Consider the following 14845-nt stretch of genomic DNA (forward strand, 5'->3'; position numbering starts at 1 on the left):
CGGTTTAGAGAAAGCTTGTGCAAGGCATAATGAGTGTAAAAATGCAGCTCAGGCCCAACATGGGCCACATTAAAAAGAGGTGATGATTTAGGGGAACATATACAGTGTTGTAAACCAGTGTTACCTCAAAAATAATGTTACAGAAAAAAAAGGAGGCAATGAAAGCAGGTAACTAGGCCAAGGTGATAAAAGTTACATAGTTAATATTGAACATAAAAATATCCTTACCAAGAAAACAAAGAACAATGCCAGTATTATTGACTAACATGATACTGGGGAAAAGACTGAAAAGGAGCAATAAAAAATAGCCTTTAGGGATAAAAACCAATAGCTATGGGAGTAAAAATACCCTAGGTTGTTATTCCTAAGCTTAAGACAGGTCTTAGATTTCTGGCTTCATTTTCTGACTGGGTGACATTTTGGCTAACTACTTTTAGCCTCAGTTTACTTGTCTGTAAAAAACAATAATATCTATACAGATTTCAAAGGGTTGGTATGAAGATAAACTGAAAAGAAATTGTGAAGTATAATAAGTACTCAATAAACCAGCTATCACTTCCCTGTGACTAAGGCCTCTCGCTTTATAGTCATCTAGACATTCAACTCTGAACGTGCTCCTGAGGTGATGTACCTTGAGCTGAGGAACAGAGTTCTGAAGAGACTGACTAAGACCCATTCAAGTTCTTACTTGCCAGAAGTACATTTTGTTTTGTGTATTTTCATTCCCCTCCCCTCCCCAAGTTTCTGATTTAATGGCGTTACACTTTTTTTCTGCAGTGGGAGTTGGATATTCTTTCTTTCAAGCATGTAAACTTTTTTCAAAAGGTACCCATCTTTATTATTTCTTGTCTGTTCACTTTCTGAGTTTGTGTACATGTGAAAAACCAGTTTGGCATCTAAAACTTGCAGCAATTCCGTCTATATTTTGCCTACAATTTACTTTCTCTCCCTCCACTTTTTTTATAATCCATTATATTCTCTGTATTAAATTTAACTTGGAAAATGACTGCATGAAAGGTATGCAGTCATGCTTCTAAGTATGCTTCTAAGCTCAATCTCTTTCATCACATGGCCAGTCAGAAAAAGAAAACAAGAAAAATAATTGGCAATATTCAAATCAATCAAGCTTCTTTCATCCTTGATACCCATGTCATCCATAATAAAGCTATTTATTGGGAGTAGATGGGATTTGATTCAGCTTAAGATTGCCTGATGTATTCATGAGGAGAATACAGCTGACTGCATAAATGGCATTGCTGGATAAATTATTTTATCCATTACCTATTAGGGTGTCTGAATCAAACCCCAAAATTTTTATGCTGCAACCATTCTTCATTTTACCGCATTGTTCATTTTACCTTATTGTGAGTATTGGAGACTATAACAATAACAAATAGTTGTTGAAGACTTTCAATTACTATGCCAAATATATAAATAAGATTTGGTGAAATCAAAATGTAGATATTAATTCTCTGTAAAATAAGTCAAATTGGTTTTTCAGTTTGGTTTATTTTTGTTTTTTGTTTTTTTTTTGTTTTTCTTTTTATTAATTTGCATCAAATATAATGCTGTGCCAATCACAGTGTCTGACACCTAGAAGTACCTAATAAATACATGTCGAATTAATTTTTTTTCCTTTTTACTCCAGAATCCTTATTAAGGTAGCATGATGGTCCTGGACCCACAGCCTGGACTTTGTGGCCTTAGATAACACCTGTGTCGATAGGGCTTGCTTCCCTCTCCAGGCAGGGAGCTCAGTCACCTCCAGGGCAGCTCTGCTTCATCCCTCTCTGAAGGCTGGGACAGAGGGCCAAAGGGAGAGGAGGACATGGTTCCACCCCAGGCTGTAGCAGCTCCTTGGCTGCAATGGTCCTGTGGCCAGTAGCAGAGGGGAGAGACGCAGGAACCACTAGGGTGACCACCGTTCATGTGGTAGATGAGGACGGCCACACCCTCTTACAGTTGTCTTCAAAGCAATGAACCAAACAGCCTCTTCCTCAGCACTGTGTCCTGTAGTCATACCAGAGGAGAAGCCTAGCAATGCAAAGTGTCCTAGGAGGAGTGGGCTGATTCTGCCACTTCCCTGTAGGAACAGCTGTGAGCAAGGTTGTGCAGGTTCTACAGAGCGGGTTCGAGTTGCTGTCTTGACTATCTCCCCTCATATATGTGTCTTTCAAAACATCTGAGATTTCTTCAGAAAAACACCAATCAGAAGGCAGTAGCCGGAGAAGGTACAAAACCTTTAGCAGGCACTGGGGCCTCTTGTCAGTTGAGAATGTAAGTGCCCCAGGGACCTGGAGGCCTCAAAAAGGAGCACCCTGCATGTGTTTTACTCAGTTCCATTTTGTCCTGACCAGCCTGGTCCGTGACTAATAAAATCAGGGAGGGGGCTGAGCTGGTCAGATGCGGTGGGGAGGGAGAGGAGCCTTAGGAACCAGCAGACCTGGCCCCAGTGCACACTGCTCGCTTCTGGAGGGCCCTACCCCTGAGGCTTTGTGAGGTGCCAATGGGAAGGAGCTGCCTCAGGCTTCAGTTGTGGCCAGGTCCTCCCTGCAGGCTGGGAGGGGGCTGGCAGCAACCCTTCCTCTGTTCTCTGGGGCCTCTCCTTGTGGATGGCAGTAGGAGGGCTGGTCTGCTTGGGCCCTACTGGGGCTGTGGGTGCTGGGTTCCCTGAGGTGAGCACAGTTTCACCCTGCCCCAGCTGGGTGAGCTGGTTGCAGATCTGGGTCAGGCCCCCAGGCCTTGCACCGCAGCCCCACTGTGGCCCAAAGGGGTCATCTGTAGCAAAGCCGCTCTGTGTGAGTGAGGCCTGCGGGTGTGGGGGCAGCCTCTGTGCCAGGACACCAGGGTCGGGTTGCAACCAGCCACATACACAGTGAACCCCATGACCAGTATGTATCCCTTTACCCTCACGGGCCCAAGTTCTAGGCCAGAGGCAGCTTCTTCACACACCAGTCGCCAGGAGGACGTCAGCCCCAGCGGCTGGAGCTGCTGCATCTCCAGTGGAGACCTTTCTCCTAAGCCTCAGCCCTGCTTTTACCTTTTGCCTCTTTGTGTTGCCTGTGGGCAGCTCAGGCTGTCTTATCTCCCACTCATCACAGCTCTCCTGCAAGCCTCCCCCACTTCCTCTTAGCGAATAGTGCCCCCAGCCAAAGCCTGGGACTTTGTCTCCCCCTCTTCACTCAGGCCCCATCACCTCTAATCTATTAAAAACAAAAGAAAACTCATTTCTTGGGATTTTGCCTATATACGTCATTGCTTGTAAGTCCCAGGTCACAATTTCTCTATTACCGAATAAACTCATTTTGCTTTAAAAAAAAACCAAACAAACAACAAACCCACTTCTTCCGTCCTGCCCTCTCCTTCAAGGACATTTCCTTTACCCAAGCTAACACCATCTGTTGCCTTGACAACTGCGCCAGTCTCCCAGCCTCTCCAAGCTCCTTCTCAGATGCCCCTAGGGGGTCTTACCTTTTGCCTTCTTCTGGATGTCACACGCCCTCCTCTCTCTCTGGAACACTTTTTCTCCCTTTCCCTCACATAACTCCTCCTCCTCCATTAGAGTTCCCATTTCTAGGCCACTTCCTTCAGGTAAGCTTTCCTTCTTGCCTCCTCTCCCACACAGCCCGTTCAGTTGGGTGTTCCTGCTGTGTGGCAAGAGGCCTCATCTTTGCATTTCAGCTTCCAGTGCAATGACCAGTTTTCTGTCTTGGGTGTAAGCTAAGGGCACAGGGACTATGTGGTTGCACCCTGGATTCCCTGCTGCACACACACCTTGGCGCCTAGTACAGGTGCTCAATATGTATCCAGACATTTACATCGTCAAAAGAATGCATCTGTGTCCCTTTTCAGAAAAAGACATTCCCCAATATCTTGTATATTTATTTCTTTTTCATCTCTTAGTGGTTTTGCAAATAATTAGCTAGTAAAGCTCTGCAGTAAGTCCAAAGTTACCTTTATAAATAAGTTCAGATCTTTATCAGGCTTCTTGAAAGGAGCAGACTTCTGTATTTATTGGGAAATTGATTTAATATGGTAATTACTATATCTAATTTATATTTCTATATTGATGTGTAATTATAGAAACATAAAATTTATAGATGAAATATGCAGTGAAAGTGAAGTCTAAGCTCCAGAGACTGTAAGGGCATCGCCTTGCCGGATGTGGTCAGTGCGAGTCCTTGGCAAGAACTTACTTTCTGTCCTTCGTGGCCAGAACAGACCCATGCGGCGCTTTCAGCAACCCTGAGAATTGGGATCTCAGAGGACCTAGTCTTCTGGACAGGACTGTGACCGGGTTTTGTAGGGACATCTGGATTCCTTGGTTACTAACCTAGGGTCTCACACTTGGTAAACTGAACATTTTTAGAAAATAAAGATAAGCGCTTGGAATTTTGATGAAGTTGTTTTTGTTTTGTTTTGTTTTAGCATTTTAACGTGCTTCAGAAATGTGGTTTTATACAGCGGTTACAAACATGTTCTGAGGATAGACGCTACGGATTTGAATACAGCTTCTGCTTCTTGGATAAGATATCGACCTTAGTTACTTTTGGATAAAATGGGGATAGAAGTAATACCTATCTCGTAGGGTTGATTTGAGGATTGAAAACAAAAATGCATGAGTAGGGCTTACAGCAGTCCTCTGCAAGTAGTAATTGCTGAATAAATGTTAGATGCTACCGTTGTTATATTTAGATTTTTTTTTGAAATTTTTTGATCCAATTAATCAATTTGCTATAATATGATTAAATGCTTCTGTCTTAGAATGAACACTAAATCTGCAAATAATTGTTGAGTACTAACACCTAGCTTTGCACTCCCTCTGCAATCAAGGGAACGTTTGATGAGTGAGAGAATGAATGTGTGGTTACTTAGCAAAATTATGCTCAGTCTGAAGCTGAAATCATGCAGGGAAGTCTAACCAATCAACTGCTTTTATAATGGAATTTAAAAATACTAATGTAAACACAGTGGAATATTAATCTCTAACTACTTAATAAACATGCATGTATTTCTGTAAAACACATTGATTTTAATTCTGGCTTGAAATTCTTTCACATTTCTCTACCAGGCAAGAAGAGTTGGCGACAAAACCAGAGCAACCTAAAAGTAAATATCATTAATTAATTCAAAATTGACATTATTGCTGTAGTTGCTAAATTGGTGTGTGTAGGGGGGGGACTTAAATCATATTTTAAATTCACTAAAGCAATATTGTGTGTTTGAAAGCCTATTTAACCTAAAAGAAAAGCTGTGGCCACACTGTATCTAATTGCAGTGCTGGCAGAGCCCCAGATGTATGAGCAGTTTCCAAAGTCCTGGCCCATGTTCAGAATAATTTCTGTAGAACATCTCAGAAGTTCCAGCTTCTCTTTCCCCTGCCCCCACCTCAATGAACCTAAATAAGTGTTGAACCTTTCTACAAAAGGCAGTTTCTTTCCTAAGTGATTCCAGTCCCACAGATATGAAGCATGAACAAAAGCTTCTAATGGACCACACTTTGGGCTCAAAAGCCATCAAATAGTTTCCTGATAGAAAATTCCTTGTCAGGTAACCTCATCCTCACTGAAGGAGAGGAGAGCATGGTGTGACAGGTTGTATTACTGAATTACCTGTCTGGCCTTTGATCTCAGCACGATTAATGTTGGGGAACTGATGATGGGTAAATTCTCTGAAGTCAGTTTCCTTATCTATAAAATGGAATAATGATAGAACACCATCACCATGGAGTTAGTGTAAAGATAAAGTGATTTAATGTTTGTGAAGTACTTTGACTGATGCATAGCATGTGGTAGTTTTCTGAGTATTTGTTAGTTATTTGCAGACTGAATGGCCAGTGGTGACATACCTTGCCTGGTTACCATTTAGTACAACTAGAAGCCCTGGTTTGAAGAGGGAAGCAGGCGGAATGGTACTGCTATAATTTTACATGTTTTACAGTTCTGGTTTCAACTCCTGATACCTTAACATCCCTCTGTGGGTTTATTTATTTGCATATCATCAAGGGAAAAATAGGAGCTTATTGCCATACATTTTTCTTGCTGATATTTCTAGCTGGTGAACTCGATTCCAAATTGCACATATTCTTCCAATGCAAGTCAATTTGCACAGCCCTTAGATATTTGAAAGTATAAATTTATTTTCAAAACTTTCCAAACTTATGCTTCAGAAACCTATTAGGAATATAGGGGCTCTATCTATCTGATAAGTACAGGAGGATGCAATATTTTTCAGTTTTCACATGATAGTAACAGTTGATACATTCAGCAGGCATAATAAATGAAAGCCTGCTCTTAAAGAGCGAGCACTATAATGATGGAAGAACTTGGCCTTGAATGTTTTATCACCTATTAGATATGTGACCTTGACCCTATTGCTAAAACTCTGAGCCTCAGTTTTCCCATTCATAAAAATGGGGATAAGTATGCCATAGCTTGCAAAATTGCTGTGATGATTAGATAAAGTGCAAGCACCTAATACTATGCCTGCCATATATAAGACAAAATTAATCAATGTTCCTTCCTGCATGGATTTGTAATATGTAGGTCATATTTTGTGGAAGTCCTTTCTTCCTGGTTGTTAGGTCTTACAGTTTGGTTTCTAGTTCACACAAAGTAATGCTACTTTTATTTGGAAGGTTGGGTTTTTGCAAGCTGGACTGTCCAAGTACAGCCAGAACCCCTGGGATATACTTCCGTTGCTTCGGAGGAGAAAATATCCATCCCAACACACATGCAGTTGTCCGGTAGGCCAACCTGAGTCCTGTAAAGTCAACAGAAAAAGCCAGCAGTTTGGAATCAGGGAGGTCTCTTGTAGCAACAACTGCCATCGGGCAGACAGCAGACACAGATGAACAGGTGACAGCCATTCCAAGAAGCAATAGGTTGTTCTGCGTGTCTTACTAGCCATGGCATGTATCATTAGATATGCTGACATCATTCATGTTTGCCATGATGCCACAGAGTCATTAGGAGAAAGGTCACTGTTGTGTCCCCAGTTAAAGAATTCAAAGATTCCTGTAGTATTGTTATAGGACAGAGAGAGGGGCAGCCCAAACCCCGCAAACCTGCCTATTCTAAATGGGTTCTGCCATCCGCCGCATCAACACAAAACACATGAGACTAATGGGAAGGATCTTTAATAAAACTAGGAAACAATACAGGTAAGGCAAAGAGTCTAGTTTTTAAATGAAGCACCCAAAGTTACCCATCCCCTCGTGGGTAAAAGTCCATCCATATGGGATCGGCCCAGAACAAGTCCCCAAAGCCTGCTACAAGTCTAAAGCATCTTCCAGTGGGGACCCACAGCAAAGGGTCACAAACAACCGGACAAGCCCGGAAGGAAAAGAGCAAAATCAACATCAAGATAAAAGCTGCCATTGTCACCTCCCCACGGGTCTCACCCACATCTGTGTCACCCAGTCCATGACCAAAAGACAAGCGCAGTTTCTTTACGTGTCTCTAGGCTCCATGCGCCTCCTCCAGGTCTCCTGGCTCCATCCTGCTTCCTTCCTTAGTCTCTTCTGCAGCTTCTCCTCTTCCTGCTCAGCTCCACCCTCCCTTGGGTGGGGCAGGGAACCTCCCCCTTTCCTGGGGACCACCCTGTTGCAATATTTCCTAGAAAGGTTGCTATCCACATCATTAAGAAACCATTTTGGTTCTTCAATGAATAAATTAAATTAGTTATCAGGAAAGTTAACTTTCTGCAAATTTGCCCCCAAATGCCAAGTACTTGGAACCTTACATACTGTAGAAAGTAAATTCTGATGGTATCCTAAGTCTGTCCTCTTGGGCATCTCAAATCATTTTTTACTAGTATATGCAGGAAATTGTTTCTGGAAAAAACAATGATTTTAGTTTATCTACATGGCTAGGACCTAGAAAAACTTGACTTGAGTTAGATTTCCTTGAAGAACTAGACCTACATAGATGCTAATTTAACTTTTATTTTCCTAATTTCAGATTGAAGTGGTGCATGATTGTCGAGAGAAGAGAAATTCTGGTCAAACTTCCAGTTTGAACAATGACAATAACTTGGATGTTTTAAAGAAGTATCTTTTATTTATTAATATACACTCATGTATTCTGATTCATTGTTCAAGGCCAATGTGCTCAGAAAAGAACGGGGATCTGTTGGGTGTGATAAGTGCACTAGATGAGGTGTCACAAGCCTTGGATTTAGGCCTGGCCACATGTGCTCTGTTTATGCACTGCCAGGAAAATGAGCTGGACTTTGTCAAAATCTTAGTCTCTTCTACTGTAAAAAGGTGGAGATTGAATGGGACAGTATTTCAAAAACTGCAAGACATGATGAGATATGCAATTTTATTTATAGATGCTAACAATGCTCATTGTTTTGTCCACTTTCGTAATAGTGTGTTAATGTTCTAGACATACAAATATTTGCCATTTGCATTTTATATCACTGAGTTGTTAGGAAACAGTCTTTGGAGCAAGTTTGAATTTTAACTCAAATTCAAATATATTGAATTTATATACATGCATATATACATAGATAGGCAAAACTTGTTAAATGTTATTACTTAAAGATGGAAAAAAATAAAGAGGCCAAAGGTAGAAGTTGAATGGGTTGCTTATGTTATAGGGCAGCCCCGATATTGAACGGGTTGCCTGGCTGTGGGTCCTCACCCGCACGCTTACAAGGGACTTATGAATACTCCACTACAGGCACACACAAAAGGTTAATGAAAGGTTTATTTTCAAGGGAAAAGGAAATAAGGAAAATGTACAACTCAGGGAGAAAATAGGGAAATAAAGTCTTTAATGCGTCCTACCTGATCCACCGACCTGGAAACCCAAAAAGCACTCTCCGAGCTGGCTGGGTGCTGCGAGCTGGTGGAGAGTCAAAATGGGGGACCCCCCCAAAGCCCACGTGTCTGGCTTTCTACCCACCTGGCTGCTTCACCCCACCCTCAGGTCCCAGCCACCTTCCCTTTGGTGGTGATGGGATTTGGAGTTCCCAGTGTCTTTGGCTTTGGCCTGGGGTGGGGTGGAGTCCACAAAGCCTGTATGGAATTAGCTTTAGGACAGCCTTTTCCCCCTAACACTTATACTGGGGAGTAAGGAATTGAATTTTAAGTATGATATGATATGAATAGGAAATCATTAGAAGGAAATGTATTTTATTTTAAAAAGACAATAAAAAAATTAGTACAGAAACTTAATTATGATCTAGAATTGGGAAAACCAATATGATAAATCCAGAAAATTACTGGCAGAGGGAAAAATTGTGACTAAAATGTTGATAACATTTTTTAGAGGGAACTATAGCTCAGACTGTGCTGTCCATAAAGTTCCCCAGATTTTCAGGAATAAATTTTGTGACTTTTTTAAGTAAATTGATCTTAAGTTTAGTGAGTTAGAAATAAAATTGTAGTTTTTGTTCTTAAATTTAGAAATAACTATTGAGTCTCCCTCCCCTTTTAAATATACTTCAAAGAGTGGTGAGTGGTATTTACTCTAGAATCTAGAATTAATTTGTTATTGACGATAGCACTGAAATTATTGGTAGTTCCTATGCATGAACAATTTCACCTTAGATAATTTATAATGAAAACAGTTGAAATATTGCAATATCATTCTAACCACCACAATAACCTCTTAAATACGGTATTTTCATTTCAGCCACGTCCTCAATGAGCTGGTACAGACAGAGAGGGTTTATGTTCGGGAGCTGTTTACTGTTTTGTTGGTAGGTGACTCAAATTGTATTTTCCCAGCTTGCCCTGAAGCACCCCCTGCCACATTCATTAGGAAGTGTTTGGCAAAGTCCCTCTCTCTATTCCTTCCTCCTTTGTCCCTTCACAGCGGGATATCTCTCCTATTGTTTGAGAAGGCAAGTTGCTTAAATGTGCATATTCAGGTTCTCCCTCCCCAGCCATAGTTGTGGATTCAGAATTTATTACTGAAGACTTAGCTGTTCCCTTAGCAAATACAGCAGATTGTGATAATTATTCCCAGAGTGTTATTTGGAGATTGTGATGAAAAAAACTAAAAATGGAAGGAAACCCTTCATTTGATACAAATATCATAATAATTTGGTCTGAAAAACTTAAACATTGCCAGTTTAAGAAGAAGTTAATGACCTATAATATAATTTCCCCAGCTTGGTTTCTCTTTTGTTGCCTACACTGTAAGCTACCCTGAAGGCCAAAGAGCTGTCATAGAGTATAAAACTTTGTGGTTCTTATTTCTTAAAAAATGAAAAAAAAAAGTAATGCAATGGATAACTGCTTTAGGAAGTGGAAGACTTGAATGTCAAATTACCAATGACTTCACCACTGTACATTCTGCTGTACCTTTGATGACCCAATCAGATGTTAATGTGCCTGTTTTGGCTTTTTTAAAAATGTTTTTTAAAATATTTATTTTGGATAGGGCTACAGAATGGAGATGGACAATCCAGAGATGTTTGATCTTATGCCACCTCTCCTGAGAAATAAAAAGGATATTCTCTTTGGAAATATGGCAGAGATCTATGAATTCCATAACAAGTACGCAAATGCTGAATTGGATTTTCTTTTTCATGGTATTCTCTAAAGGATTATTCACCAATTTATTCGATTGCATATAAAATGATATTTTTTTCTCCAATTTTTTCACAGCATTTTCATGAACAGTCTGGAAAGTTGCATTGAGGCTCCAGAAAAAGTGGGACCTTGCTTTCTGCAAAGGGTTTGTTAAATTGTTATTTGAAAATATATAAATATGGTCTACCAAAATAGCAGCTCATTTTTATAAGAAAACATGTAGAGACAAGGTAGGTTTTCTTTTTTAATGGTTTTATGTTTTGGGAGGAGACACATCACTCCAGAAATTATATAATGCTAAGGCAAGGTTTGCTCAGAGCCTGGTTCAGTGGGGTATGCAACAATGCTGAGGGCCACTGTGTCTGAGAGAGCAAATGCTTCAGTGGCTCAGCTGGTGCCCACTGACACCTGGGCGATCCCCAGGAGTCCAGGGAGCATCCTGACTATGAAAATCTGAGAGTTGGGGTCATCTTAGCATAACCATTCTTGGCTTGGCTAATTTTCAGCCAAAGAGATGTCTTGGTATTCCATGCTTCCACATGGAAAGTCTTAGAGCCTGGCTTTCAGACACCGAGACATCTATTGTAGTAACCTGGCAAACAGAGAGCTGTCTGTCCTTTTTCTTCTATGAGATAATCAGGGACTCATTTTTTCATGTCCAAATGTTGTGGTCAGGCCAGTTGACTTTCCAGGTTTTGTAATTCTACTCTCCTCTCTTAGAGTTTTGTCTCAGAAGTTCTGTGCTTATCTAGCTTGTCCTCTTCCTGAAAGACCAGTTCACTTTTGATTTGAGAGTCAATTTGATAGAGGTGGTTCTTGAAAGCTTTCAAATAGATAACTTTTTAAAAAAGATTTATTTATTTATGCATATAAGAACTGGGGTGTAGGCCTGGGTTGGGGGGGTTGTAGATTCACCAGAGGCAAAGTGGGGAGCAGAACAAGCAGATCTACTGAAATACACTGCTGAGGGGAGCAGCGGGCAAGACAGGAGAGGTCTGCTGCGCCTTGTGGGTCAGCTACCTGGCCCGGGATCGAACTCATGCTGCCATGGCTGGCGGTAGCTTGATAGTGTTGAGACTTTAACCCCTGTGCCACCAGGGAGGCCCTCAAATAGATATCTTATCCTAGAAAATTTTAAGGGAGTAAGTAGATAATTTGGTCAAAAAAGAACTGTTTGTCATTATCTTTCTCCACAATATCCTTACTTTGAGGAGCCATGGCCCAGATCCTTTATGTTGCTTATAAGGTAACTGGTAGTGGTTTAATAAATGCATATGGATGTATTTATTCTCTATTTAGTAGCCATCTGCTGAACACCTACTGTGTGCCAAGCCAGTACTGCACTAGGCAATGTGGATACCAAACCCAAGACTATTCAATCGAAAATCATTGTACAATGTGAGTTGTGCTCTATTAGAGATATACAGAGGCTGCCACAGGGAGCCAACAAGAGGGACATCTTACATAGACTGGAGGTGCAAATGATGACTATAGAAGGGGTGAGTCAGGAGATAAATGTTAAAGACTAAGGACCAGGTACCCCCTTAGGCCAAAGAAAGATGAGAGAGAATACCATGGACAGATGGCTGGTGGGGACAATGATGATGTCCCAGCGATGAAAGAAGGATCTTGGAAGTCAGTTACTATTTCATTCACTAGAGAACTGGGAGACTAATAGCATAGAGGAGCATATTTGGAGGTAGCCCATTAGTTCATAGTTACAAAGAGATTAATTTGTTTTTATAGTTCAGAGAGAAGGCTTTCTTCCCGCTAACTCTTCAAGTTGATGAGTGAAAATTATGAGATCACTTGGATAGTTATGTGTCTCTCCATGCTGTCTCTTGGGTATACTGTTCTTGACATTCAAAGAGGATTCACAACCAGCTGCCATGCAGCAAACAGACCCCTTAAGTCACGTTCCCTGCAATGCTTGGGCACACTCACTTTGCTCAGCTTTTCTTGATAAGAAAAGTACATGTTCACAAATTGGTAATATGTTTGAATTTGCTTTTTATCACAGAAAGATGATTTTCAGATGTATGCAAAATATTGTCAGAATAAACCCAGATCAGAAGTAATTTGGAAGAAGTACTCAGAATGCAGCTTTTTCCGGGTATGGTAATTGATCATATGTTGGATAAATTTTCCTGGGAAATATGGGGATATTTATTATTTATAAATTCACTTTCTATTGTAAGTAAGTTAGATGGATGGATAAACAGAAGTTAAAGAACAATTTACATCCCCCAAACAAACACAGACACATATATATACGTGAATACAAACTCATAAATGCTGCTCCCCAGAGGAAACCACTTTCAACTCTTTTATCTGCTTTTAATGTTTACCTCCATTTCTCCAAATAGCCATGCTTTTTGTTATTTCATACAATGGACAATGAGAATTTAGCTCTCTATATCTTTTCCCATCCTACCAACATGCCCCACATACTCACACACGCACACACACACACACACACACACACTTCTTTCCCATCCAAATCTTTGATGGTATATTACAACTTCAGTTAGGTTGGTATACAGTGTTAAATTATTAACACTATGTAACTTCTATGCTCAGATGATTCATTGATATAATCATGTGGTATAAGTTGGTTGCTTTTCCTTCCCATTTGTTTTTCTTGCAATTGCCTTTTGTCTTATTCACTTAATTTTCTAGGTACTTATCCCTATTCTCCCCAAACTCTCCCAGTTGTGAGTTCTATAAATCTCTTCTCAGAATATTGTAACACATACTTTCTGTGAATATCTTCTTGAGTAAATCTTGAAGTTTGTGACCTGCCAATCCAGACTCATTAAACCTATTGCATGCACAGCTCTCTTCTTGGAATCTTTTTCTTTTTTTAAATTTGTTTTATATTGTTTTGTGTTTTATTTTTTTAAGATTTATTTATTTATACAAGAGCTGGGATACAGGCCAGGTGTGCAGGAGGGTGAGAGGGTTCACCAGAAAGAGTGGGGAACAGAACAGGCAGACTGACGAAATACACTGCTAAGGGGAGCAGCAGGTGAGACAGGATAGGTCTGCTGCACCATGTGGGAATCTCCCTGACTGGCTGGGATCAAACCCACACTGCAGAGGCTGCAGACAGCTTCACGGTGCAGCGCTCAACCACCTGCACCACTAGAGAGGCCCTCATCTCGGAATCTTGATGAGTATCACTTGTAGGGTTCTGTTCACCTCTGTTGTATAGGTTCATCCAGTTGCCTAAGTGTTACATCTTTCTCTGCATTGTTTTACTCGCTTGGTGGAACACATCCTGCAATTGTTTTATTGAGAATGTGTCTGGTTGGGAAAAGACTTTGAGAGCTTGCATTTCTGCAAATGTCTTTATTTTTTATTTTTCTTAAAGATTTATTTATTTATTTATACAAGCACTGGGTACAGTCAGAAGTGCGGGAGGGTGAGAGATTTCACCAGAGCAGGGAACAGAACAAGGCTGTCCAACGAAGTACACTGCTGAGGGGAGCAGCAGGCGGTAGGAGAGGTCTGTGCGCCATGTGGAACCCTCACCCGGCGGCTGGGGATCGAACTGGCGCTGCAGAGGCTGCGGGCAGCTTCGCAATCCAGCACTCAACTGCTGCACTACCGGGGAGGACCTGCAAATGTTTTTAATCTGCTCTATTATTTGATAGCTAGCTTGGCTGGGTATAGAATTCTATGAAGAAATAATTTTCCTCAGAATTTTGAAGCAATTTGCTTCATTATCTTCTCGCTTCCATGTTGCTGTTGAGAAATCAGATGTCATTTTGTTTCTTTGCACATGGCCTAATCTTTGTCCTCTCTCTGAAATTTTATGGGAACTTCTTTTGGGCTCAGGGTTATGAAGTTTCACAGTGGTGCACCAGAGTGCCAGCCCTGTTCTCATCCTATCATGCAGGTCTTGTGGAGACCCTTTGAATCTGGAACCTCTTGTCCAAATTTAGCTGGATTTTGTCTCAGATTTTCTCCATACAATTTTCTCCATTCTTTCCTTCTGGAACTTCTATTGTACAGATATTAGATATCCTGGATCAGCCCTCAAATTATCTTTTCTTTCTGTGTTTTCAGTATCTGTTGCTTGATTTTCTGGAATTTGTCTTCTATTGTATCTTTCTGTGGAGGATTCTGTTTCTGCCATTAAGTTTTTAATTTTGAAGAGCCTCTACTTTTCTCTCACTCCTCCTTTCAATAGATACTTGTCTTTCTTTCATGAATTCAATACCTTCATTTATCTATATGAAGGATAATAGCAATAGATTTTGATTTTAAAAAAAGTTTTCTCTTCCTCCATAG

General features: G+C 40.7%; 1 protein-coding gene across 6 annotated transcripts in view; it reads left to right on the forward strand.

Annotated features, from left to right (window-relative positions):
• Positions 1–14845, forward strand: part of MCF2 (MCF.2 cell line derived transforming sequence) — a 121826-nt gene that overhangs the window by 80687 nt on the left and 26294 nt on the right. For 5 of the 6 annotated variants that reach the window (XM_054695535.1, XM_054695534.1, XM_054695532.1 and 2 more), the window contains 7 exons: positions 778–825; positions 5072–5109; positions 7962–8050; positions 9645–9711; positions 10398–10513; positions 10625–10694; positions 12570–12662. In XM_054695535.1, coding sequence (XP_054551510.1) covers positions 778–825; positions 5072–5109; positions 7962–8050; positions 9645–9711; positions 10398–10513; positions 10625–10694; positions 12570–12662 — 521 coding nt within the window. The remainder of the gene's footprint in view (positions 1–777; positions 826–5071; positions 5110–7961; positions 8051–9644; positions 9712–10397; positions 10514–10624; positions 10695–12569; positions 12663–14845) is intronic. The other variant, XM_054695533.1, reaches the window with a different exon arrangement.

This window comes from Talpa occidentalis, unplaced genomic scaffold, assembly GCF_014898055.3.
Source record: "Talpa occidentalis isolate TD23 unplaced genomic scaffold, MPIMG_talOcc4v2.1 talOcc4.15, whole genome shotgun sequence".
Classification (NCBI taxonomy): Eukaryota; Metazoa; Chordata; class Mammalia; order Eulipotyphla; family Talpidae; genus Talpa; species Talpa occidentalis.